This window comes from Xyrauchen texanus, chromosome 6 (assembly GCF_025860055.1).
Source record: "Xyrauchen texanus isolate HMW12.3.18 chromosome 6, RBS_HiC_50CHRs, whole genome shotgun sequence".
In the NCBI taxonomy this organism is placed as follows: Eukaryota; Metazoa; Chordata; class Actinopteri; order Cypriniformes; family Catostomidae; genus Xyrauchen; species Xyrauchen texanus.
In genome coordinates, this window is record NC_068281.1 from 2,313,661 (window position 1) to 2,340,135 (window position 26,475).

General features: G+C 41.2%; 3 protein-coding genes and 1 pseudogene across 5 annotated transcripts in view; 2 read left to right on the forward strand and 2 right to left on the reverse strand.

Annotated features, from left to right (window-relative positions):
• LOC127645764 (rho GTPase-activating protein 45-like) overlaps window positions 1-4,423 on the forward strand; it is a 44,934-nt gene extending 40,511 nt beyond the window's left edge. The window contains exon 23 of one of the 2 annotated variants that reach the window (XM_052129429.1): window positions 2,079-4,423. In XM_052129429.1, coding sequence (XP_051985389.1) covers window positions 2,079-2,374 — 296 coding nt within the window. In that variant the 3' untranslated portion in view covers window positions 2,375-4,423. The remainder of the gene's footprint in view (window positions 1-2,078) is intronic. The other variant, XM_052129430.1, reaches the window with a different exon arrangement.
• Window positions 4,424-4,548: 125 nt separating this feature from the next.
• Window positions 4,549-9,129, reverse strand: LOC127645817 (DNA-directed RNA polymerases I, II, and III subunit RPABC1-like). Its single transcript, XM_052129501.1, has 7 exons — window positions 8,945-9,129; window positions 6,559-6,733; window positions 6,362-6,477; window positions 6,198-6,278; window positions 6,046-6,104; window positions 5,731-5,809; window positions 4,549-4,754 (listed from the first exon to the last, which is right to left on the reverse strand). Exons 1-7 carry the CDS (start codon window positions 8,999-9,001, stop codon window positions 4,689-4,691), a joined length of 633 nt encoding a protein of 210 aa, XP_051985461.1. The 5' UTR covers window positions 9,002-9,129; the 3' UTR covers window positions 4,549-4,688.
• Window positions 9,130-9,730: 601 nt separating this feature from the next.
• Window positions 9,731-15,662, forward strand: LOC127645821 (phospholipid hydroperoxide glutathione peroxidase-like; annotated as a pseudogene).
• A 6,575-nt stretch (window positions 15,663-22,237) lies between these two features.
• The window catches only part of LOC127645782 (ran-binding protein 3-like), a 34,331-nt gene continuing 30,093 nt past the window's right edge, over window positions 22,238-26,475 (reverse strand). For both annotated transcript variants that reach the window (XM_052129458.1, XM_052129459.1), the window contains exons 15-17: window positions 25,647-25,789; window positions 24,697-24,916; window positions 22,238-23,532 (exon numbers count right to left, since the gene is read on the reverse strand). In XM_052129458.1, the coding sequence (XP_051985418.1) occupies window positions 23,489-23,532; window positions 24,697-24,916; window positions 25,647-25,789 (407 nt within the window). In that variant the 3' untranslated portion in view covers window positions 22,238-23,488. The remainder of the gene's footprint in view (window positions 23,533-24,696; window positions 24,917-25,646; window positions 25,790-26,475) is intronic.

Consider the following 26,475-nt stretch of genomic DNA (forward strand, 5'->3'; position numbering starts at 1 on the left):
CATTTGAACATTTAGAATGCGAGTTAGAATGAGAACTGGAGTTCTATTTAGATTTGAAATTTGTTTTAGAATTTGAATTGTGGTGCTTTTATGTCATGTCGGAATTACCGCGGTTACTGTGAAACGGTAGTGAAAGGTGCAGTACCCAGTGGAGCTGGATGGGGGGGGGCTAGAGAACAGTTTGGGGCTAGGGGGCTTAATTTGAAATATTCAAATTTGATTGACAGATGAGCAATATGTAACATTGACATCAAGCGAGAGTTGTCTCCCCTGCCCCCTCCTCCCCAGACTCCAAGCTCACGTGGGTTGCCAGGTTGAGGACACGCAACAGGAACGAGCAAACTGACAACGGCAAGCGACGAGCCTTACACTGCAATTTATAAACCGGCTCATGTGGATTTTTTATAACTCTTGTCAATGTTAGTTAGATGTATTGCTGGTGTGACACTCCTGTTCTACCCACTCCGTCCGGGACTCGAACCAGAGTCGAACCAGAGGTGCGCTAACTAGGAAGCTAAAGGCTACAGCTTCTAGCGTCAGTTGCTAGTGCACCTCTTAAGGTCAGGTGAGTGAGGGTTATACACATTGCACAGCTATCTATCAGCTGGTCCCGTTACACTCACCCCCCTAAACCTCACTCCCTCCGGGTCACGGCACCATTGTGAGGCTCCTGTTCTACCCGCTCCGGACTCAAACCAGCGTCTCTGGTGTGGGAGGCGGGTGTGCTAACAAGGAGGCTAAAGGCTACACCCCCCCTAAACCTCACTCCCATCCGGGTCACGGCACCATTGAGGCTCCTGTTCTTCCCACTCCATATGGGACTCGAACCGGCGTCTTCAGCATGGGAGGCGGGTGTGCTAACTAGGAGTCTAAAGGCTACAGCCTCTAGCGTCAGTTGCTAGTGCACCTCTTAAGGTCAGGAGAGTGAGGGTTATACACATTGCACAGCTATCTATCAGCTGGTCCCGTTACATTCACGCCCCTAAACCTCACTCTCATCCGGGTCACGGCACCATTGTGAGGCTCCTGTTCTACCCACTCTGTACTGGACTCAAACCGGCGTCTTCTGCATGGGAGGCGGGTGTGCTAACTAGGAGTCTAAAGGCTACAGCTTCTAGCGTCAGTTGCTAGTGCACCTCTTGAGGTCAGGAGAGTGAGGGTTATACATATTGCACAGCTATCTACCAGCTGGCCACCTTTACACTGGCTTCCATGGCTGTAGCGCACCGTGTTTGCCCGCTAACTTGTTTCAAATCTGTCTACCCAGTGTGTCGAAATACTATTGGGAAATGGGCGGGATCACACAGGCCAAAACACAAACAGAAATTCCCACACCAAATTTAAAACTAGGGTATACTGGATGTAGCATTGTTTTCAGAGAAGCCAGTATTTCAACTTAGCATGTTTCCTAAATCTCTGATAACGTGATCATTTTATGCTTTAGTACAGAAAATATATTACATATTGCTCCTTTAAAGCTGTAAAACATCCAGAAAGTCCGAAGGTGAAAGATCACAATAGATTCTTTCCATATGGGTCAAAGTTGACCCATTCAGACAATGGAAGATACAATGTTTTAAATAGTTATTTTTCTTAAAGGGATAGTACAAAAATTAAAATTCTCTAATTATTCACTGGCCGTCGGGAGAATTGGGAGATTTCCTGTATGGCTGGTCAAAGTAACGGCCGCGGCACAGGGGCGGACTGGCCATCGGGAGAACCAGGACTTTTCCCGGTGGTCTGGCCGCGAAAGGGCTGAAATGGGCCGCCGCGCTATGTAGAACGGGCCACAAAACGCTGCCGAACGGGGCAGCGATATGCAGAAAAAGACAGGATTTTGTTTGCTTTGATGGTCTTGAAAAAGTCACAACGTTTGGTTCCAGTCCCCAAAACTAGGCGGCATTTCTGACCTGTCCCGGGTCAAAAATGAAAACAAAAACACTAGAATGGCGTTCTTTCGAAACGCTCTCCATGAATGCATACTTTAAAACAAGTTTCCTAATGTCATCGTTTTCCAGAGTTATTAGTGCTCAAATAAGTACATGAACACTTTTGATTGTTTGTTATCATTTCTTCAGGTCATTCGGTGGGTTCGTCTGGTTCTCAGGACCGTTCTCTGGACTCAGACTCTGATGGAGACGATCTGGAGAGAGGAGGTAAACGACGCCCCCCTCTGGTGAGTCAGGAGAGCGAGACCAGCACTGAGGAAGACCAGCTGAGTCCCAGAGTGAGTCTGGACCTGAGCGGACTCGTTCCAGAGACCATCCCAGAGCAGACCGGTGGGACAGAAGATACAAACACTGAGCAGACCTCAGAACAGGAATTTAAAGAGATCAAAATACATGCCAACAATGACCAAATAGCAGAGGAATAATATTAAAATCAAAAAGGTAATCCAAAAATGAAAACGGCCATCATTTATTTCACCCTCATGGAATAGCCGATGATGGACGTTATTTGCAGCTTTTTGTATTTCCTGAATGTAATTATATGACTCTATTCTACACGGACCAACATGTTCTCAGCTCATCTAAGCATATCATTTAATAAGATCCCAATGTAAAAGTTCCCGTATATTTTGTTGACCGTAACGTCAAGGATGTGTCTCTTTTAGGAACTAGTAACATTTGTATTATTAAATATTTATTATAGCGGGCCCCCCTGGCATTGACGCTCACTACCACCCCTGGAGTCACGAGTTCGAATCCAGGGCATGCTGAGTGACTCCAGTCAGGTCTCCATAGCAACCAAATTGGCCCGGTTGCTAGGGAGGGTCTGGGTATTTCTGAGTATTGACGCTAGCTATCACACCTGGAGTCGCCAGGGTGTGCTGAGTGACTCCAGTCAGGTCTCCTAAGCAACCAAATTGGCTCAGTTGCTAGGGAGGGTAGAGTCACATGGGGTAACCTCCTAGTGGTCACTATAATGTGGTTCTCGCTCTCAACGGGGCGCGTGGCGAGTTGTGCGTGGATGCCGCGGAGAACAGCATGAAGCCTCTACACGTGCTACGTCTCCATGGTAACACATTCAACAAGTCACATGATAAGATGCACGGGTTGACGGTCTCAGGCGCGGAGGCAACTGAGATTCGTCCACTGCCACCCGGATTGAGAGCGCATTGGGAATTGGGCGTTCCAGATTGGGGAGAAAATAAAAATATTTATTCTAAATAACAACTACGCACTGTTTTTTTGTTTTTTTTAGATGGCCTTTGTTCATTCTAAGTGTGTGTATGAGTTGTAATGTTCGGTCCCAGTGTAACAGCCGTACTGCTGGTCAGTGTGCTGGTTTTAATGGTTCTCGCATTTTTTTTAAAGGGATACTGTCGCGTCTGTTTCATTACTGATGTTAAATTGCAGGAGGGCTGTACAGTGTAACTAAACATTATCATTAAAAGGAATATTCGGTGTTCAATACAAGTGAAGCTCAATCGGCAGCACTTCTGGCATAATATTGATTTGCACAAAAACGTATATTTCGACTCATCCCTCATTTTCTTTTAAAAAAAAAAAAAAGCACAAATATGTGTTCCATTGACGGTCTGGGTGTCTCAGTGAGTATTGACGCTGACTATCACACCTGGAGTCGCTAGTTTGAATCCAGGGCGTGCTGAGTGACTCTAGCCAGGTCTCCTTAGCAACCAAATTGGCCCGGTTGCTAGGGAGGGTAGAGTCACATGGGGTAACCTCCTCGTGGTGGTGATAAGGGGTTCTCGCTCTCAATGGGGCGTGTGGTGAGTTGTGTGTGGATCGTGGAGAGTAGCATGAGCCTCCACATGCTGTGGTGTCATGCACAACGAGTCACATGATCAGATGCTGCGGATGCTGCAAAGAATAGCATGAATGGTCTGCACTTATATAGCACCTTTTTAACCTTAGCTGTATACCTTCACCCATTCACACTGATGACAGCAGAGCTGCCATGTAAGGTGCTAGCCTGCCATTGGGAGCAACTTGGGGTTCAGTGACTTGCCCAAGGACACTTTGGCATGTGGAGTCATGTGGGCCGGGATTCGAACCACCAACCCTGCGATTAGTGGCCGACCCACTCTACCAACTGAGCCACAGCCACCCCACACGCTACGTCTCCACCCGGATCGAGTCACTACGCCACCACGAGGTCTGCATTGGGAAATGTAAACCCTGTAATCCAACTATTTAAACAAGTTTTAACAGAAGAATTAATGCAAGTGTTTTTATAATATTATAAGCTTCACATTTCTGCCTTTAAACGCTGTAAAAATAAACCCCATTGACTTCCATTGAGCCCGGAATATTCCTTTAAGTGTGCTCATAAATTCAACCTCAAACTAAGAGTGCGACTGATAAACACGTAACATCACATCAAGTCGAAGTCATTTAGTAAATTCTGAAACTGCATGTATATATTTGATGGAAATCCAATAAAATGTGTAAGTTGTGCTATAACTTCAGTTGCAGTTCTTTCTTTTAAAGACATTAATGCATTAAAATAAATCACAACACTGTAACAAATCTATTCACAAGAAGAATTTTATTTTTTTGGGCAAAAATTAGTTTTAGGCAAATTAATGCAGAGTATAAATATTTAATTCCGGTCATAAATCTTTCACGTGAAACTCAAACAATTATTTCTAGTGTATAAAAAAACAAAGAAAATGCAAAAAGCCCGTCGGTCACCACATCGGAGGGCTCCATCAGACTACGACTTCACTGTACAAGTCTATATGTGATGTATCGTCCAGCGGTCTCACTGGGCCTGATGATCTTCACAACCTGTTTAAATGGAGAGCGATGCGTCAACAATATACTGAGCTTATGCCGAATTAAATAATTCTGATAATCTCAAACTATTCAATCATAACAACTGAAACAAACAAATGTATCAACTCAAATGAACAATATTTTCTCAATTATTTCCAAATAAATCGGCCAAGCAGGCAAATGCATCTGCTGATAATCTGAAAAAGGCCAGATATCAATCGACAAGAAAAAGCATTCAGATTTAGGTTAATGGAGAAATGTGTGTGTGTGTGTGTGTGTGTGTGTATATATATATATATAAATAATAAAATAAAAATATATAGTAATATATAATTTATTTGCAAATAAAAATATACAATAAAATATATAATTTATTAATAAATAAAAAATATTTGTAAATAGAATATATAATAAAAAGGTATTTATTTGTAAAATAAAATAAAATATATTATTTATTTGTAAATAATAAAATATAAACCAATATTTGTAAACAAAAAAAATATTTATTTGCAAATATAAATATACATTAATAAATAAAAATATTTATTTGTAAATAGAATATATAATAAAAATATTATTTATTTGTAAACAAAAATAATAAAATATATAATTTGTTTGCAAATAAAAAAATATACAAATTATTAATAAATAAAAAATTGAATAGAATGTAAATAGAATATATAATAAAAAATATTTATTTGTAAATAGAATATATAATAAAAATATTATTTATTTGTAAACAAAAAATAACAAAATATATAATTTGTTTGCAAATAAAAATATACAATAAAATATATAAATTATTAATAAATAAAAAATATATTATTTGTTTGTAAATAAATGTAACTTTTTTTTTTTTTTTGTAGTTTTTTACAATTTTATTGAATATTGTCATGAAATTAAAATGCATAAATCTTAAAAAAGCACTACCTTTTTTTGATTGCAAGTTGATAAGAAAAAAAAAGCAAGATAAAAACACTTTTCTTACCTGCCCTCGTTTCAGCCCAAAATATCGAGCCACAGGGTCACCAGACTGAATTCTGGGTAACTGGCTCTCCTTGAGTTTACTGATTACAGTCAAGAAAACACCTTTATAGGTCAGGAGAAAGGTGTAATATTATACATATTAAAACATAAGATTAAAAAAAAAATGTAAATAATAATTTCCTGAAATTAGATGACTTGACGTCAGACGAAAGGAAAGTCGTTTCAGAGGTGGATGCAGATAAAGAAAGTAAATAAGGTCAATTTTGATTTCACATTGACTTTACACTTCGGCGGCACACTTCACACTGCAGGATACTATCTAGCCAGCAGCTCCGTCACTTCCTCTTTTGTCATCACGATGTGTTCAGGAACCAACTGCAAGAGAGCAACAGCGTCAATCATCATTTGAACAAATCAAAGACGGTCTGTGTGTGTTGCATGTGAAAGTGAACCAGGCAATGATCTCACCTCGTGCTCGGTGAGGTTTATAAGCAGCTCTTGCTGTAGAAACTGTTCCAGGATGTACTTTGGTGCCATGTCTACCAGAGACTGCACGGGAGTCATCAGGTAACATATTATATAAATATATATCAATCTATTGAAGCTCTGACAATCACATGAATGTGTCTTGCCTGTTTAGCAGATGGCGTCATGCCCGTCTGGACTACGATAATGGCCCTGGCGATGTTTTCCTCTTGCATTCGCTGGCAGTACATCTTAATAGTCTTGATGCCCACTTTCATCTCCTCTGCACGGACACAAACACACTCATATAAATGCATGTTTTTGATATGCGTCATGTTTTTCGTCTGTCAGTGTCAGATCTCACCTGGGAAGAAAACAAACATCTGGTCGGTGGGGTCGTCGTTGTGAGCGACCAGCACGGTGAGGTCGGTCCGTCTGGGTCGCCCCTCACTGGGTCGGTCACCAAACTGACCTTTGAACTCATCCAATGTCTGGTCCAGCTCATCTTGAGTCACCAGGTATCCTCGATCATGACAGAGCTAAAATGAGACAAAGAAAAATGTGAGACTGCAGCATTTTTAGTCACTAGCAATGCTGCTCTTTTTGTGTAATTCTGTGTTTGATTTACGCCAGATGTAACGGGACACTTGTCTTCCAAACAGTTCAACTTCTGACTCATCAGTCCACAGAACATTCTCCCAAATGCACTGAGGATCATCAAGGTGTGTTTTGGCAAGATCCAGACGAGTCTTAATGTTCCTCTGGGTTAGCAGTGGGTTTCTCCTCGCCACTCTTCCATGGATGGCATTTTTGCCCGGTGTATTTCTGATAGTGGGGTCATGAACAGTGACCTTTAGTGATGCGAAAGACGCCTGCAGTTCCTCGGATGTCGTCCTTGGCTTTATGCGACTTCCTGGATGAGTCGTCGCTGTGCTCTGGGAGGAATTTTGGAAGGATGGCCACTTCTGGGATGGTTCACTACTGTGCCAAGTGTTCTCCATTTGGAGTCCCAGAGCCTTTGAAATAGCTTTTAACCCTTCCTAGACTGATGCATGTCAATCACCTTTCTCCTCATGACTTCTGGAATTTCTTTTGACCTTGGCATAGTGTGCTACTGGGTGAAACCTTTTAGCCAACTTCATGCAGGGCTGGCAGTAATCAGGTCTGGGTGTGTCTAGTCCAGCTGAACCCCATTACAGTATGAATGCGGTTTCATAGATTTGGGGATATAGTAACGAAGGGGGGCAAATACTTTCACACATGCACAGTTGGTATTGGATAACTTTTTTGCTTCAATAAATAACATCATCATTTAAAAACTGTATTTTGTGTTTACACAGATTGCCATTGTTTTATGCTAGATTTTTTTTTACATTTTAGTATGATACACAAAAACAAGAAATCAGGATGGGGCAAATATATTTTCATTGCATTGTGCGCACACACACACACACACACGATTGGTGGATGTTTACACTGGCAGCCAAAAGTTTGGAATAATGTACAGATTTTGCTCTTATGGAAAGAAATTGGTACTTTTATTCACCAATGTGGCATTCAGCTGATCACAATGTATATTCAGGACATTAATAACGTGAAAAATTACAATTACAATATGAAAAACATTTTCAAAACTTCTTAAACTACTTCAAAGAGTTCATCAAAAATATCCTCCATGTGCAGCAATGACGGCTTTAAAGATCTTGTTATTCTAGCGGTCAGTTTGTCCAGATACTCAGGTGACCTTTCACCCCACACTTCCTGTAGCACTTGCTATAGATGCGACTGTCTTGTCGGGCTCTTCTCACACACCGTACAGTCTATCAGATCCCACAAAAGCTCAATGGGGTTCAGATCCGTAACACTCTTTTCCAATTATCTGTTGTCCAATGTCTGTGTTTCTTTGCCCACTCGAACCTTTTCTTTTTGTTTTTCTGTTTCAAAAGTGGCTTGTTCTTTGCAATTCTTCCCATAAGTCCTCCTGAGTCTTCTCTTTACTGTTGTACATGAAACTGGTGTTGAGCGGGTAGAATTCAATGAAGCTGTCAGCGGAGGACATGTGAGGCGTCTATTTCTCAAACTAGAGACTCTGATGTACTTATCCTCTTGTTTAGTTGTACATCTTCCACATCTCTTTCTGTCCTTGTTAGAGACAGTTGTGCTTTATCTTTGAAGACTGTAGTTACACCTTTGTGTGAAATCTTCAGTTTTATTTTGGCAATTTCAAGCATTGTATCGCCTTCGTTCCTCAAAACAATGATTGACTGATGAGTTTATAGAGAAAGCTGATTGTTTGTTTGCCATTTTTGACCTAATATTGACCTGAAGACATGCCAGTCTATTACATACTGTGGCAACTCAAAAACAAGCTTAATTTAATGAACCAAACAGCTTTCTACTGAGTTTGATATAATGGCGAGTGATCATGATTACTCAAGGATAAGGTGTTGGATTGACGCTGCTGTCTAGATTTGATCACAAAATGACTTTTTTCAAATAGTGATGGTGCTGTTTTTTTTACATCAGTAATGTCCTGATTATACTATGTGATCAGATGAATGCCACTTTGGTGAATTACAGTAACAATTTCCTTCCGAAACAGCAAAAATCTGTCCATTATTCCAAACTTTTAGCTGCCAGTGTTTGTGTATTATATATATAAAAAATTATTATTTCCGTGTGTATGATATAAACAACTATTACAATAAAACCGACACAGTCTTTTTGAACACCAGAGATTAAGTTCACACCTGCATTATGGTCTTCCGAATTTTCCATAGTCGATATGTCTCCTCTTCGTCATCCATTCACAAATGGATTGTTTTCAAATCACGCGCACTTCCGGATCTCACAGCCACGTGCTTATAGTGGCGCTTAAGGACCCTAAATATGTGTCAAAATCAATGCCTGCATCTTTTCCAGTTTTACCGCTGAAACCCTTAACAGAGTATTGCTTGATATTTATATACTTAATATATATATATATATAAATATGTATACATTAAATGTTAATTAAATATATATTTAAATGTTTTTACTTTCCGTTATGCTCGTTATGAGTTATTTAGGTCGCAGGTCGCATGAATCATCTCTGATTGGTAGAAGCTGGCAGAAGAGGCGTGTCTTACCAGAGAGCATGTAGCAGAGTCGGGCAACTTCTATTAAAATGAATGTGAGAAATTAGAACCAAGGAGCTCTAGCGCCCCACTGTCAACGGATGTAGAAAGTAAGTCCCGCCTTACAGTTAAAAGAGCCAATCACCTTTTAAAAACAGACATCGTCTGTCAAGCCGATAAAATAGCATTTTCAGCGTAATATGAGGTAAAGAAGTACAATTTATGATACCAGTGTTGTTTGATTTTACTGCTGATTTGACATGTGTCCTTTAAACGTAAGTTTGCCAAACAGTTATTGAGTTTCCGGTGTTCCCGCATTCCAGTTGATAGGAGCTTCACACGGTCACGCTCCCGGTAGCGTTCCAAAGTTAGCCGCCAAGTGGACTGACTTGCTAGAAAGACTTTGGTTTTGGTCATCAGTGGGCGGAGTTCGTAGGACTATGTCGTTGTTTCAGAGGGCGCTGCTTATCGGGGCTTTAGGGAGCAAGACTATCACTAGAGCCATGGTAAGAAAACTCACAATCTGCGGTTTTATCCCTTTAAGCGAGATTGTTTGTACTTTTGCGTTGTTGACAACTAGTTCGTATAGTTGCTATTTATGTAAGCGTGTTTAACCCGGTGAGTTTACTTGTGGCACCTGCTTGTGTCTCCATTAATTCGGTCCGATGCAGCAGCTGTAATGATACTATGACGTCTCTTTGATTTAATATCTGTCTAAAATAATTGTATTTCCCTTTCTGATTAGTGTATGTTAACGCAACGACTTTATAAATCACAGGTTGTTTAGCGTTGTATGTTATAAATATAATTTATAATAAATAATTTTTTTAGATAAATTCGACGTAGGTTTTATTTCAGTGCGTTACGTATTTAATGTTAGTAGCAAAATGCAATCAATATAAAATAAAAATGCGTTTAATTATGATCGTAAAAGCTTTCAATTGCACACCCATATGCGTTATCAAATCACAGTCTGTATCAGCAGTGTTGGGTGTGACGCATTACTTTTTCCATTGAAAAAAGTAAAGTAAGGGATTACTCTAGTAATTAAATAGTGAATTTAAAATATAATTTTATATAAATGTATGTTTTCTAATTTAACGCTGCCCCTTTAAATTCTTTGGCCAGGTCATGAATAATTAATTTGATTTAACATGATTCATTTGAAAGAATTAAAGGAACAGTTTCATATCTATCCTTGGATTTTTCATCTGGTCGAGGTTGATCAGGGTTTTAGAAAGTAATTAAATTACTTTTCAGACAAAGTAATTAGTACAGTAATCTAATTACACTGTAGAAGATGTAATTAGTAGGTTTTTATTTTAGAGTAACTTACCCAACACTGTGTATCACACGTCATAATTTTTATTGTAGAGTTTAATATTTTTCATAAATTAGTATTTATAATAGGAGTAAGAGTGATAATACTTATTTATATGACTAATTATATATATAAAATAAAAACTTTTAAAAGTAGTATTAATGTTTTTGATTGTGAGAGGTGGATAATAAATGACCAAACACACTATAATGATAAAGGAGAGGTAATATAAATGTTAACGGAGGCCAACGTGCTGTAAATGCTTATCTCAGGCATTCAGTTCAGTTTCAAACGAATAAACAAACCCACATGACATAAATTGGTTAAATGCAAATCTGATCACTTTGCAAAGGACTCATTATTGTCTCATTTTAAATCTCTTATTGTTATATTGTCCCGAATATTGCATGTTTTTAATCCTGAGACTGAACTGTCTGCATTCCTTTAGTCTTCTCTCTCAGATAACCGTGTGATGCGTTATTGTGAAATCAGTGTTTCCTGTAAACAAGATTATTCCCTCTGTGACAATAAAGCACATGACCTTTTAAGGAAAGTTCAGCTCAATCGACAGTACTTATGGCATAATGTTGATTACCACAAAATAATATTTTATTTAATCTGTATTTCAGTGAGACACTTACAATGGAAATCAATGGGGTCAATTAGTAAACATTAAAATACTCACTATAGTTTAGTGACTCCAGTCAGGACTCCTTAGCAACCACATGGGCCCGGTTGCTAGGGAGGGTAGAGTCACATGGGGTAACCTCCTCGTGGTTGCTATAATGTGGTTCTCGCTCTCGGTGGGGCGTGTGGCGAGTTGTGCGTGGATGCCGCGGAGAATAGCGTGAAGTCTCCACATGCGCTAGGTTTCCGCGGTAACGCGCTCAACAAGGCACGTGATAAGATGCGCGGATTTACGGTCTCAGACGCAACTGAGATTCGTCCTCCAGCACCCGGATTAAGGCGAGTCACTACGCCGCCACGAGGACTTGGAGCGCTTTGGGAATTGGGCATTCCGAATTGGGGAGAAAAATCATATACTCACTGTTTTAAAAGTATAGACACAAGACATAAACAATGTGTGTGTTAACGTGATACAATCACTGATCTGTGCAGTTATAGACAATTTTACAACTTTGTCGCCGTGACGATTGCATGGCCCTAAAGTGATTTTATCACACTAAAACCATATAGATAAGACATTTTGTCACACTAGAGTCATGTTAACATATATAATGTTTATGTCTTGTGGCTACACCTCTGAAACGGTGTGTATTCTAACGTATATGAACTGACCCCATTGACTTCCATTGACTTCCATTGACTTCCATTGTAAGTGCCTCAATGTTACCACCATTTTTTAACGAACGAGGGACGAGATGAAAAACAATTCTGTGGTAGTCCGCCTTATGCCATAAAAGCTGTTGATCGAGCTTTACTTTTGTGTTATTATTTATCCCATTTTCTCCCAATTTGGAATGCCCAATTCCCACTACTTAGTAGGTCCTCGTGGTGGCGCGGTTACTCGCCTCAATAGCATGTGGAGGGTCATGCTACTCCCCACGATCCACACACAACTCACCACACGCCCCATTGATGAGCGAGAACCACTAATCACCACCACGAGGAGGTTACCCCATGTGACTCTAGCCTCCCTAGCAACCGGCCCAATTTGGTTGCTAAGGAGACCTGACTGGAGTCACTCAGCACTCCCAAATTGCATAATTCATTTGTTTGCACGCTCGATATATGTTTGAGCGGGTTTATAGCGACACTAAATGCTCTTTGCACCAGTGACCTTTAACCTCTTTCTCTATTCCAGTGTGCACAAGCCAGTGACTGGCAGTCAGCCAAGTCCATATACGAGTTCTCGGCCGTAGACATCGATGGAAAGGACGTTTCTCTGGAGAAATACAGGTGAAGCATTGAATTGATGTGCAGAATTATTTTTCTTGAGAATGAAAATTCTGTCATTATTTAGTTACTCTTATGCGGTTCCATACCCACATGACTTTCTCTCTTCTGTGGAACACAAACGATGTTTTGAAGAATGTTGATGACGCACTTCTACGGGTTATTATGAAAGTGGCTGTCGAGCTCCAGAGAGGACATAAAAAACGCTATGAAGTATTTCTAAGGACTTGTGCGCTTTGTGATGTGTTCACTGTTAGTTCATGTTAACAAATGCAACCTTACTGTAAAGTGTTACAGATGTTTTGTGGTGTTTTAACAGATGAAAACTAAAACTTTACTAAAACAAACTAAAGAAAAAACTAATAAGAGCCATTTAAAAAAATATTAACGCACCACTAAACAAAATTGAAAACCAAAACACAAAATTAAGTGAAATTTCCAAACTGTAATGCCATGGCACGTGTCCAATAAAAACACGCCATTACCGCGGCACGTGTCCAATAAAAACGCGCCAGTACCGCGGCACGTGGCATTACAGTGGCACGTGTCCAATAAAAACACGCCATTACCGCGTCACGTGTCCAATAAAAACGCCATTACGCGCGTGTCAATAAACGCCAGTACCGGCGTGTCCAGTAAAAACGTGGCATTACAGTGGCACGTGTCCAATAAAAACACGCCAGTACCGCGGCACGTGTCCAATAGAAACACGCCAGTACCGCGGCACGTGTCCAATAGAAAAACGCCAGTACCGCGTCACGTGTCAATAAAACACGCCATTACGCGCACGTGTCCAATAAAACACGCCAGTACCGCGCATGTCAATAAACGCCAGTACGTCCGTGTCCAATAAAAACACGCCATTACCGCGACGCGTGTCCAATAAAAACGCCAGTACGCGCGTGTCAATAAACGCCAGTACGCGTCCGTGTCCAATAAAAACGCCATTACGCGCATGTCAATAAAACACGCCAGTACCGCGCGTGTCCAATAAAACGCCAGTACGCGCGTGTCAATAAAACACGCCATTACGCGACGCGTGTCCAGTAAAAGCGTGGCATTACAGTGGCACGTGTCAATAAACGCCAGTACGCGACGTGTCCAATAAAACACGCCATTACCGCGTGTCCAGTAAACGTGGCATTACAGTGCGCGTGTCAATAAAAACGCCAGTACGCGCGTGGCATTACAGTGCCGTGTCAATAAAACCGCCATTACGTCCGTGTCCAATAAAAACACGCCATTACCGCCACGTGTCCAATAAAACACGCCATTACCGCGCGTGTCCAATAAACGCCAGTACCGCACGTGTCCAGTAAACGCGGCATTACGCGCGTGTCCAATAGAAACACGCCAGTACCGCGGCACGTGTCCAATAGAAAAACGCCAGTACCGCGTCACGTGTCCAATAAAAACACGCCATTACTGCGTCACGTGTCCAATAAAAACACGCCATTACCGCGTCACGTGTCCAATAAAAACACGCCATTACCGCGTCACGTGTCCAATAAAAACACGCCAGTACCGCGTCACGTGTCCAATAAAAACACGCCATTACCGCGTCACGTGTCCAATAAAAACACGCCATTACCGCGTCTCGTGTCCAATAGAAAAACGCCAGTACCACGTCACGTGTCCAATAAAAACACGCCATTACCGCGGCACGTGTCCAATAGAAAAACGCCAGTACCGCGTCACGTGTCCAATAAAAACACGCCATTACCGCGTCACGTGTCCAATAAAAACATGGCATTACCATAATAGCATTTGTGCTCCGTGGAAGATAGAAAGTCAACCGGTTTTGAGGAATAAATGATGATTTTCAGTCATTGCGTTCATTCTTATAAATTCTTCTGCATTTTGTATCATGATCTTTAGTCTTAGACTCAATGTAATCATTATCGAGGAGATTGCTCACAGTAAGTGCATTTGTCTGTTGTTGTTTGCAGAGGTTATGTGTGTATCATCACTAATGTAGCCTCCAAATGAGGTAAAACCAAAGTAAACTACACTCAGTTTGCGGAAATGCACGCCGCGTTCTCTGAGAAAGGTTTACGTATACTGGGCTTCCCATGTAACCAGTTTGGAAAGCAGGTATGTACAGTGTCCTATACGTATACCACACTTTTTGTCCTATGTATTGTATTCAGATATTCTGTGCAAAGTTTGCAGGTTTAGTATGAACCTTATGTATGTCATGTATCACACTGTACCTGTAAGTTGGTGACATGAGAGCAAAGCAAAACACTGACTAAACATATAGTTGCTTAATAATTCATTGTGTTTTTCAGGAGCCTGGAACAGAGGCGGAGATCAAGCAGTTTGCCAAAGGTTACGGCGTCGAGTTTGACCTCTTCAGTAAGATCGACGTGAACGGCGACGGCGCTCATCCTCTCTGGAAATGGATGAAAGAACAGCCCAAAGGCAGAGGAACGCTGGGAAAGTCAGTTGGTTTGTTTCCTCGTGTGAACGGTTTGTCTGTTGTTCTGTAAACAACTCTTGATTGTTCTCTGACTGTTGTTTCCGTAGCAACATCAAATGGAATTTCAGCAAGGTAACCGTTGAACTTATTTGCTTGTTATTAGATGGAATATATTTCTCTGATCGTCTACTGCATTTAATGTCGTAAACTCAAATCTGTGCAGTTCCTCATTGACCGAGAAGGACGGGTGTTGAAGAGGTACGGGCCAATGGACGATCCAAGCGTAAGCCACCCACACACTTTCGCACTCGTATGTTACAGGTTTGAATTTAGATTCAAATAAATGACCAGATTGTTTTTTTGGTTTCGACAGGTTATTGAGAAGGATCTCCCGAAATACCTGTAGCCCTTTGGATCAAATCGTCTCTCCGTCCCGTGTGTTTAGTGATCTCTTCTCTCTGGTTGATAGCTGGACGTTAGCAGGGCGACACCCAAATTCATGACGGCCGTTCCTCTAGCCTGTGTTCAGGTGGGGACAGCCCGATAACCCACGGCGTGCAAATTCACTGGGAATGCCCACCCATGTCCAGATATCTCCCCAGAGTGGAGCATGATTCTGTGCATGCGCTGAAATCACTCTGATGTACTGTGATGTTTTATTTGTAGAGATGTAAATAAAATGTTAGTCACAACTTTTGTGTTTACGTGTGGCTATTTCTTATTCTTAAGGAATGTGTACTAGATTCCAACTGGAAATATGTTATTTTGGAAGCATTGCTGATGTGATCCAGTAACAATAATAATATTAGAATTAAATGAGATTATAATAAATGACCTGAAATTCCTCATTGAAGCTTATTAGATGCTGTATAATGTTTATGAGATCTCTGCTTGTACAGAAATCCAAAAATGTGTTCTTTAAATGACACGGCTAGTAGAATAAAATGTCCTACATGCATGTGACGGGCCAATCATTTTATTTAAATTTGTATTTCAGGCACAAACCATCTGAATTAATATATTAAAACCTCCCTTTGTCTTATGGGTCAATTTGAGCCGTTACATTAAAAAAAAAATATATTTTTTTTTTTTTGCATCAAGTTATACATTTTCGGCCTGAAACTTCACGTCATCCCCCACATTTGAAGCTGGCAATGTCATTTATTTTTCATTTTTAGTTCAGGTATTTAAAAACAAAGCTACAAAAAAAGACCCTAAGTTGTACCTCATGGTCAAATGGACCTTGACCTCTTTTTAATTTGCAGTTTCAAACGTTTTTAACCTCTTACGCAGGATGTTTGAGCTACTGCCTGAAAATGTTCACGCTAATATCACACAATCAGACTAATTTCATAAAAATGGTCTCATTTACAGATAGCCTCCTTTATATGAAATTATTGCAATAATTAATAAATAACATCGTATATGTTTACAATTGTATGATAAACATATACACAACCGTTACTTCCAGTCCTCGAATCTGATTGGACGAGAGATGTTCCATGAGCACTGATGGTGTGACGTCATCACTCGGACACTTCACTGTGTGTGTATCACTCCGCTTGTGTTCATGCTAAGTGTAACAGTTGCACAGATGTGTTAATTGCTAATGTTTTGTCTTTATTTTTGAATTTACATATGCTAGCCAGCAGGTGGTGGCAAAAGATACATTTTGTGTGTAATATGAGCCAGTTGGTGACGTAAGGTGAATCCGTTTGTCATTGTTTACATAGAACAGCGCTCGGTGAGTTTGGATACACACTGTTTAAAATGGCGGAGGACATCGCTGTTTCTATAGTGAATGACTCTTGCGCGGCAACCGCGAAATAGGGAGAAATACCCCTGCTTGGATGTTATTTTTCCACTTAGAAAGCTGACAGCAACTCTGATGTGGCAACAGGTGATCACACTCTCTCCGTGTCACTCTCTCTCTCACGCGCGCATGCGCACAGAATCACTCATTCTATCCTTGTTTATCCAATAACTTGTTAGAAACAGCACAAGCCGTGACACAATTTCTGAAGTGAACTTTTTGAATTAATAAAGGAGGTTTGGATGCATCATTTGTTTTGAACCAACCAGCAACGGCAGATTCTTATCGGTCACGTAATAAAGTATTTCCATGCACAAATGCGTTTTTATGACTACTCAGTTTATCCTAATTGTTTTTAAATGTACTTGATCATTGAACTGTTGTATATAAGCAATATCACACTCGCAATCGTGCTATATGGCCCTATATCAGCACTGCTGTGATTACCTAAGACACTCGGCCTGTGGCCGAATCACAGCAGTGCTGATATAGGGCCATATCGCACTCTTGCTCATGTGAAATTACTTAATAAAATATGTTTATGTCTAAAGTCTCAAAGCATGCCATTTCAGATCCGAGTCCTCAATTTTCAAGGAAAAAGTCTTATTTTATTCCTCTTGATGTTGCCAAGTTCTAGAAAAATTTTTTTTTCCTCTATCACCTTCCTTCACATTATACTGATCTGAAATGTAGGTGGTGCTATAACGCATTTTAGCCCTCAACCATAGATGACAAGTCTTTTTTTAAGTGCTGAGAGCTTCCACACGGTTTTGTTGAATATCTTGGCTTCCAAGTTGTGTAGAAGCCCAATCTAGATGTCATTGGAAAGCAGAGCATCCCATCTTTACAATGGATGTGCAACGTTTCATCTTCTATAGAGGAGAACCTATTTTACTGATGATTTTTTTCCTCACTTTTTCTACCGGACTTCATATTTTGTTCTAAAATTATTTTTTGACGCAACATTGGATTATTCACCCAGGCAAACAAACAAACAAGTAAACAATTACTTTAATTTCAAAGCTTACAACCCAAGGTAAGGCTATTTGGGACTTACAGATCAGTGGTCAGCAAAGAAATGTGACGTTTGCATTTTATACCTTACTTGACAAAATGTCACTTTTCTGATATTTTAGTAATACATTTAAGTGTAAAAACGGCTATTGCAAAATTACCCCCAAATATCAGCTCATACCTTTAGTTGTTTTCGACCAAATGAGTATTGTTACTTTTCTCTCAGGGTGCCCAGGTAAATAATCCACTTTTAAGTCTCAAATGACTATTGATAATAAAATGTTATATACATCATTGCAAACCTGATGTTCTTAGCTTTCAAATGACACCTCGATCACGTGTGTAGCCCATTCGGAGGCCATGATATTCCACAAAACATGGGGTAAGGGCGGGGCTTCCCAAAAAAGACTGGATGTCTATGGGCGGAGTCACAAACCATTTTGCTTTTCAGATCTGTGTATTGTGATGAAAAGTGATATTGTATTATTATTTGTGATACAAGTAATTTTTTTCCTAGTGTTTGCTGCCATCTAGTGGAATGATGTAAGACTAAAAGTATGGTGATCGAGCAAATAGAGCCTTTATTACATGCTTTTGAAGTTTTTGTTTATAACAAGATGTCCCTTGACTTTCAGATCTGTATATTGTGATAGGAGGTGATAGAGAAACAATATATTTGGAGTGAACTATGCGTGGAGAACACCAAGATAAAATTGAAGTACATTTTTTTAAGAGAAGACACGATTTTGCGACAGGTAGGTGACAGTTTACAGCTCAACCCATTCGTTTGTATGGTATCCTCAAACGGTGATACTGTCGTTACACTTCGATCGCGCTTCATTGATGTCAAGGCCATGATTGCCGTCGAAAACTCAGTATAAAAGAATCACGTAGAACTTGTGAAGGACTTGCACTTGCATGTCAGAATCTCTTAATTCTGGTTATTCTGACATGATGTGAACGCACCTTATGTTTCACGCGGTTGATGCAAAAGAGTCATTTGTTTGGGAATCGTACTGCATTGGTCGCACTGTAATCGTAAACGGACCCGAAAATAATGGTGTAACCTGTTCCTCGGTTCCCAAACCTAACTGCAATACACAACATTTCAACTAATTCTCTCCATGCATTTTTTTTTTTAGCATATATATATTTTATTGGTCAGCAGGAAACCGATGGAGTGCGTACTCCAGGTAGGGAAGGAGGTATTGCCACAACTGAAGGAGTTCAAGTACCTCGGGGTCTTGTTCACGAGTGAGGGGACAATGGAGCGGGAGGTTGGCCGGAGAATCGGGGCAGCCAGGGCGGTATTGCACTCGCTCTATCGCACCGTTGTCACGAAAAGAGAGATGAGCCGGAAGGCAATTTTTGTTCCTACCCTCACCTATGGTCATGAAGGCTGGGTCATGACCGAAAGAACTAGGTCACGAGTACAAGCGGCCGAAATGGGCTTCCTCAGAAGGGTGGCGGGCTTCTCCCTTAGAGAGGGTGAGGAGCTCAGTCATCCGTGAGGAGCTCGGAGTAGAGCCACTGCTCCTTTGAGTCGAAAGGAGCCAGTTGAGGTGGTTTGGGCATCTGGTAAGGATGCCCCCTTTGCGCCTCCCTAGGGAGGTGTTTCAGGCACGTCCAGCTGGGAGGAGGCCTCGGGGAAGACCCAGGACTAGGTGGAGAGATTACATCTCCACACTGGCCTGGGAACGCCTCGGGGTCCCCCAGTCAGAGCTGGTTAATGTGGCTCGGGATAGGGAAGTTTGGGGCCACCTGCTGGAGCAGCTGCCCCCGCGACCCAACTTCGGATAAGCGGTTGAAGATGGATGGCTATATATTATTAATAAGTATTGCCATAATGTCACCAGAAATTATATCATTAGTTTTATTTCATGTTATCGTAATTAGAATAAAATTTTCTTTGGAAGTGGAATATGTGCTTAATTATCATGAAAATAATGTCAGTGCAAAACAGGCTTCTTTTAACCTTTTAAACATAGGGGGGGCGCTATTTCGTGCAATAAGTTTATGTGTAAAGCGTTAAAGTGCCCGGATAGATACGGTGCAATTATACATTTTTCAGACCTCTTAATTTTTTTCCGCATTTTGTTATGTTGCAGCCTTATGCTAAAATGCTTAAATTTAAAAAAAAAAAAAAAAAAAAAAATCACATCAATTTACAGTCCATACCCCATAATGACAAAGCAAAAAACTGATTTTTGATAACTGAAAAGTCACATTGGCATAAGTATTCAGACCCTTTGCAATTGAGCTCAGGTGCATCCCATTTCTCTGGATCATCTTTGAGATGTTTCTACACTGAGTCCACCTCTGGAAAATTCAATTGGACATGATTTGGAAAGACACGCAACTGTCCATATAAGGTCTCAACAGCTGAAAATGCATATCAGAGCAAAAACCAAGCCATGAGGTTAAAGGAACTGCCTGCAGAGCTCAGGATTGTGTCGAGACAGATCTGGGGAAGGCCACAAAAAAATAATTGGCTGCATTGAAGGTTCCCAAGAGCACAATGGCCAACATAATTCTTACATGCAAGAAGTTTGGAACAACCAGGACTATTCCTAGAGCTGTCCGCTTAGCCAATCTGAGCAATTGGGATGAGAAGGGCCTTGGTAAGAGAGGTGACAAAGAACCCGATGGTCACTCTGGTTGAGCTCCAGAGATCATGTGTGGAGATGGGAGAAACTTCCAGAAGGACGACCATCACTGCAACACTCCACCGATCTGGGCTTTATGGCAGTGTGGCCAGACTGACGCCTCTCCTCAGTGCAAGACACATAAAAAAGCATCTAAAGGACTCTTAGACTGTGAGAAACAAGATTCTCTGGTCTGATGAAACTAAGATTGAACTGTTTGGCCTCAATTCCAAGCGTCATGTCTTGAGGAAACCAGGCACCGCTCATCACCATCCCAACGGTGAAGCATCTTGGAGGTTGCATCATGCTGTGGGGGTGTTTTTCAGCAGCAGGGACTTGGGGACTGGTCAGGGTAGAAGGAAAGCCAAGCACAGCAAAATACAGAGATTAATGAAAACCTGGTCCAGAGCACTCAAGACCACAGACTGGATCGAAGGGTCACCTTCCAACAGGACAACGACCCTCACCACACAGCCAAAACAACGCAAGAGTGTCCTTGAGTGGCCCGGCCAGAGCCCGGACTTGAACCCAATAGATCATCTCTGGAGAGACCTGAAAATGGCGGTCCACCGACGGTCCCCCTCCAACCTGACAGGGCTTGAGAGGATCTGCAGAGAATGGCAGAAAATCCCCAAATCCAGGTGTGCATAGTTTGTCGCATCATACCCAAAAACAGACTTGAGGCTGTAAGTACTGAGTTAAGGGTCTGAATACTTATGTCAATGTGATATTTCAGTTTTTCTTTTTAATAAATTGGCAACGTTATAAAAAAAATCAGGTTTTTGCTTTGTCATTACGGGGTATGGAGCGTAGGTTGATGTGAACTGATTGTATTTATTTTTAAAGCGTTTTTGCATACGACTGCAAAATAACAAAATGTGAAAAGAATGAAGGGGTGTGAATACTTTCTGAACACGCTGTAAGTCGGGTATATGAGGTATCATTTGAAAGCTTAGAATCTGAACTTTTCAAAGAATTGTTTTTTGCATTTGTTTTTCGTAAAATAATAAAATAAAACGGTAAATGGTCTGCACTTATATAGCGCCTTTTTAACCTTAGCGGGATTCAAAGCGCATTCATCCATTCACACTCCAATGGCGGCAGAGCTGCCATGCAAGGCGCTAGCCGGAACATTGGGAGCAACTTGGGGTTCAGTGTTTTTCCCTAGGACACTTCGACATGTGGGCCGGGAATCGAACCGCCAACCCTGCGATAAGTGGACAAACCGCTCTCATACCGGAGCCACAGCCGCCAAAAAACAAGGCCTGAAAACCTTTGTGTTGCAATAAGCGCCACCTGGAGGTAGAAATTCACATAGCACTGTGACAAGTCATAAACCAAATGAAAGCCTCAGCAGTTTATTTTGTTGCCCTTACACCACAAATCGACAAATTTTCTAAATAATATTCTGCTTTTTAATGACACCTAGATTTAGCTTCTAGTCCACTCAGAGGCCGAGATATTCGATGAAACAATGGGAATGGTGCAAATTCGACTATTAATTTTGCATTTAGTCATCGGTATGTGTGAATCGTGAGCTTTAAATTTGAGTGTTAAAAATGGCAGGTGACAGCCCAAAAAAAGTTATTTAAGTTAAAGTTCAAATGATTTTGTGGTGAAAAATGACCCAGACACCGTTTACAGGTTTCGCGAGATTCACCCGCAAATAAGAACCATGCTAGTCTTTTACCACACAGCTAGCAAAGTGACTTTTAAGTACGATTTTGGTGAAAAACTGAACTAGGAGGCGCACGTTTTGACATAAGACAAAAATTTATTTCAAATGTTTCATCTCTTTTTTTTTTTTTTTTTTTTTTACTTTGATATTACTATTTTGTCAAGGAGGTTTCGGAGACATGGTGTGCTAGTAAGTGATAATATACGCATAGAAATGTACAGAACATTCAAGGGTACAAGTTTTTTTTTCTTTTGTTTTTTTCCTGTGTTTAAATGCACTCAAAACTTTTCAACACACGAAGAAACTCTTCATTTCTGACATTGTCGTCTCCAATGACATGAAAAATTGATAAAAAGTTAATATAGTAAACCAATATAAAAAAAAAAAATGCCAACACAATACAAACCCTCAGAATATGGAAAATACAAACAAATGCAGAGATGTAGGGCCGTTTCACATGTTAATAAACTCATCAAACCAACTAAAAACAAATAAACATTATGCATCCCTAAATGAAGCTACACGACTGATTTGGATGTTTCAATAGACATTGGGGTGAAGATATTGTTCTCTGTAACAAGGGGCGAATTCTAGAAACAGGTTCACTACAGCACAAGTCCGCGTGCTGGTTTAGTCCTTTATTCGTTAACACCAATGAGAAATCTAACTACCATCATTGCAGACTAGTAAGTGTTTTAGCTTGTCCAGGAGATGTTGGTGAAAATGAAAGTAATCAATTGAAAAATGGGGTAATGTTACAACTACACTGAACATAAAGGTACAAACAGATGACCGTGGTGCTACCGACCACCTGATTGGCCAATAGGTGTGATGATGTCATAATGAAATGGTCTGAAGCCGAGAGCCAGTGAAAAGAGAGATAGAGAGAAACAGAGAGAGAATGAGTAAAAAAAAACGGTCCCGCGGTACAAACCGCAGTCTTGACGCATCAGGTCTTAATCGGGAGAGAGAAACACCCTCACACTCATCAATATGATGAGCAACCAAGTCCAAAGCCATACGTGGAAAAAGTCTCAGATTTTTTTTTTTTTCTTCCTTTTTTTTTGACGTCTTAATAATGGGTTTGTTTATTTGCAGTCCAATAGGAAAACAAAAAAAAAAACTACTAAAAACAAAATGATAAAAACAAAATAATCCCAGATTTACAATACGTGTTGAAAGGGGGAAATGAACTAAAGAGGTTTGGGTGAGAGAGTGAGAGAGAGTGAGAGAGAGAGAGACTTCGGCCCCTGGGGGTCCACAGCGCTGGTCCGAGAGGGGGGCCCCCGTGCTGATCTGGGCTGTCCACAGAGACGCCTGCACTAAAACCCTGTAGGGCAGTTGTCGGTCCAGGAGGGGTTCAGGGTGCTATGTGCTCTCGTCCGCAGGAGTCTCGCTCTCCTCACAGTTGCCTGAGAGAAAAAAAACATAAATGTTAAGCTAGCCTCAAAAATACAAAAAAACACTTGATCACGAGGCACTTAAAATGGAACTGAATGGGGGGTCTGGGTATCTCAAGAGAGTATTGACGCTGACTACCACCCCTAGAATAGTGAGTTCGAATTCAGGGCGTGCTGAGAGACTCCAGCCAGGTCTCCCAAGCAACCAAATTGGCCCGGTTGCTAGGCAGGGTAGTCACATGGGGCAACCTCCTCGTGCTCATGATTAGTGGTTCTCGCTCTCAATGGGACGTGTGGTGAGTTAGGCGTGGATCGTGGAGAGTAGCATGACTCTCCAAATGCTGTGAGTCTCCTTAGCAACCAAATTGGCCCGGTTGCTAGGGAGGGTAGTGTCACATGGGGTAACCTCCTCGTGGTGGTGATTAGTGGTTCTCGCTCTCAATGGGGCGTGTGGTGAGTTGTGTGTGGATCGTGGCGAGTAGCATGAGCCTCCACATGCTAGTCAGCGAGTCACGTGATCAGATGCGCGGATTGACGGTCTCAAAGTGAAGGCAACCGAGACTTATTCTCTGCAACTCGGTTTGAGGTAACTGCGCCACCACGAGGACCTCCCAAGTATTGCAACAGGTCTCAGAACAGTGGTAGTGAACGGGCACCTTATTTTCATCCTAACTCCATATAAAACCTCTGCAAGCAACATTTTTCAGCTTTGCATGAATACATTTATTCTCAATGTGATAATGACAGTAAATATATAGGAATGCATTTATTAACGTTAATGGATAGAACCGTATTGTACAGTTGTACATTTGCCGATAAATAACGGCAGCCGATAGATACATTGCCGCATCCCTAGTTCATCCGATTTTGCAACTTCGTTGCCATGACGACATAACACCGGTAAACACTGTTATATCTGGTAGTCACCAGAACACCAATAAATCCCTAATTTTCACACTAAAAAACAATGTTAGCACCTATAATGTTCACGTCTCGTGTCTATACTTTTGAAACGTATTTTAACGTTCACGGATCGGCCCCATTGACTTCCACTGTATATGCCTCACTGAAGCTTGTTTTTATATCAACGAGTTAAAATAATTTTCTGTGTTAATCAACATAATATATCGAATCTGGAATATTCCTTTAACGCACGCCAAAGCAAAGTGATCATACCGCTGTTGGTGGAATTCCCAGTGCCAGTTGTGTTGTTGGCACTGCTGTTGTTGTTGTTGTTAGTGGGCTTGTCATCGTCACTGTCGTCTTCGTTTGACTGTGGGATGTCTGGTTCGGGCAGGGCAGGCGTGCTCTCAACTTCCTGTTCCACGCGACTCCGCAGGGCCAGGATCCTGTGATGCAGCGCCGCGGCCAGCTGACCAGCGTCTTTAGAACTCGCCTGTCAAAACATCAGAACTCGATCTAAACCATCAGACAGTAAAACCTCAAAAGAGCAATGCTTGGGGTGTGACGTGTTACAACTAGCGTGCATTATGCAAATTTGATTAGTATATTTTTTCCAAATAGTAATCCAAACATTCCGGGTTCAATATAAGTTAGGCTCAATCAACAGCATTGCTGCATAATATCGACTATCACAAACATTTATTCTGACTTGTTCTTCTTTTTTTTAGAAAAAAGGCAAAAATTGAGGTTCCAGTGAGACACTTACAATGGAAGTCAATGGGGCCACTTTTTAGAGGTGCATTATTTGAGCTGTAAAGTTGTACAACTCATAATTTTGTCAGCTGTTTTAGGGTTTGTTGACAAAAGTTGAGATTAAAATTGGCTATAACTACACAGAAAAGGTTTGAAAGTGATTTTATCACACTAAAATAATGTTTACACTCACATCCTTTACGTCTTGTGGCTATACTTTTGAAACAGTGAGTCTATACTCGTCCATAATTTGGCCCCCCATTGACTTCCACTGTAAGTGTCTCACTGGAACCTTGATTTGGGCTTTTTTTAACATGTATTTTTGTGGTAATCAACAACAGGTCACAAGAGCTGCCAATTGAGCTTCACTTATATATTATATACCCGGAACATTCCTTTAAGCAATTCATTAAAATGACGGGAAAAGTCCCAAGGGCTCGTGATTGGGGTGATTGTAAAATCCATCCTACCGTTATGAGGAAGACCTTGACGCCCTGATCTTCGGTGTCCATAGCTGTGATTCGAACGCTCTTCTCACTGGATTTATCCACCTGCATCTGAGGCCAAAGCTTTGTGTTGAGAATCAACCGCAGACTACCCTGTGTACGCATCACTGCGAGACAGAGATACAGAAAGGGATTGGTTCATGAGAAAGGTGTAGCATCACCGTGACAACCGCCCCACCGCGGTGGCACAATGGGTTTTTTAAGACTTCTTGATTTTGTGCTACAGAGCGTACTGTTATAATAAGATGTGTCCACAAGATACTCATACTCAGCCAGGTCTCCTAAGCAACCACATTGGCCCGGTTGCCCCCGCGTCCGTGACCGTCAATCCGCGCATCTTGTCACGTGACTTGAGCGCGTTACCATGGAGACGTAGCGCGTATGGAGGCGTCACGCTATTCTCCGCGGCATCCACGCACAACTCACCACGCGCCCCACCGAGAGCGAGAACCACATTATAGTGACCACGAGGAGGTTACCCCATGTGACTCAACCCTCCCTAGCAACCAGGCCAATTTGGTTGCTAAGGAGACCTGACTGGAGTCACTCGGCAGCCCTGGATTCGCGACTCCAGGGGTGGATTTTAACAATATTAACAGAATCTGACATCTGGAATATTTTAGTCCTTGATGTGTACGTGTTACTGACATAAGATCAGCTGTATAATCCAAAGACAGACAGAAATCTAAAACCAATGCAAATAGTATTGGGGGGATTAGAGGGGGGTTATTTTGAGTTCAATGACATGCACAATCCCTCCCACGCCCTTTAGCCACCATATAAGATTGCCCCT

What these genes read in the sequence shown, in the direction of transcription:
- LOC127645817 (XM_052129501.1), bottom strand. Translation starts at nt 9,001, where the DNA reads ATGGATGACGAAGAGGAGACATATCGACTATGGAAAATTCGGAAGACC. An exon ending in TTCGGAAGACCATAATGCAG is followed by an intron (nt 6,734 to 8,944) that starts GTGTGAACTTAA and finishes GTCTCATTTTAG; the next exon opens with CTCTGTCATGATCGAGGATA. An exon ending in TGACGCCATCTGCTAAACAG is followed by an intron (nt 6,279 to 6,361) that starts GCAAGACACATT and finishes ACTCCCGTGCAG; the next exon opens with TCTCTGGTAGACATGGCACC.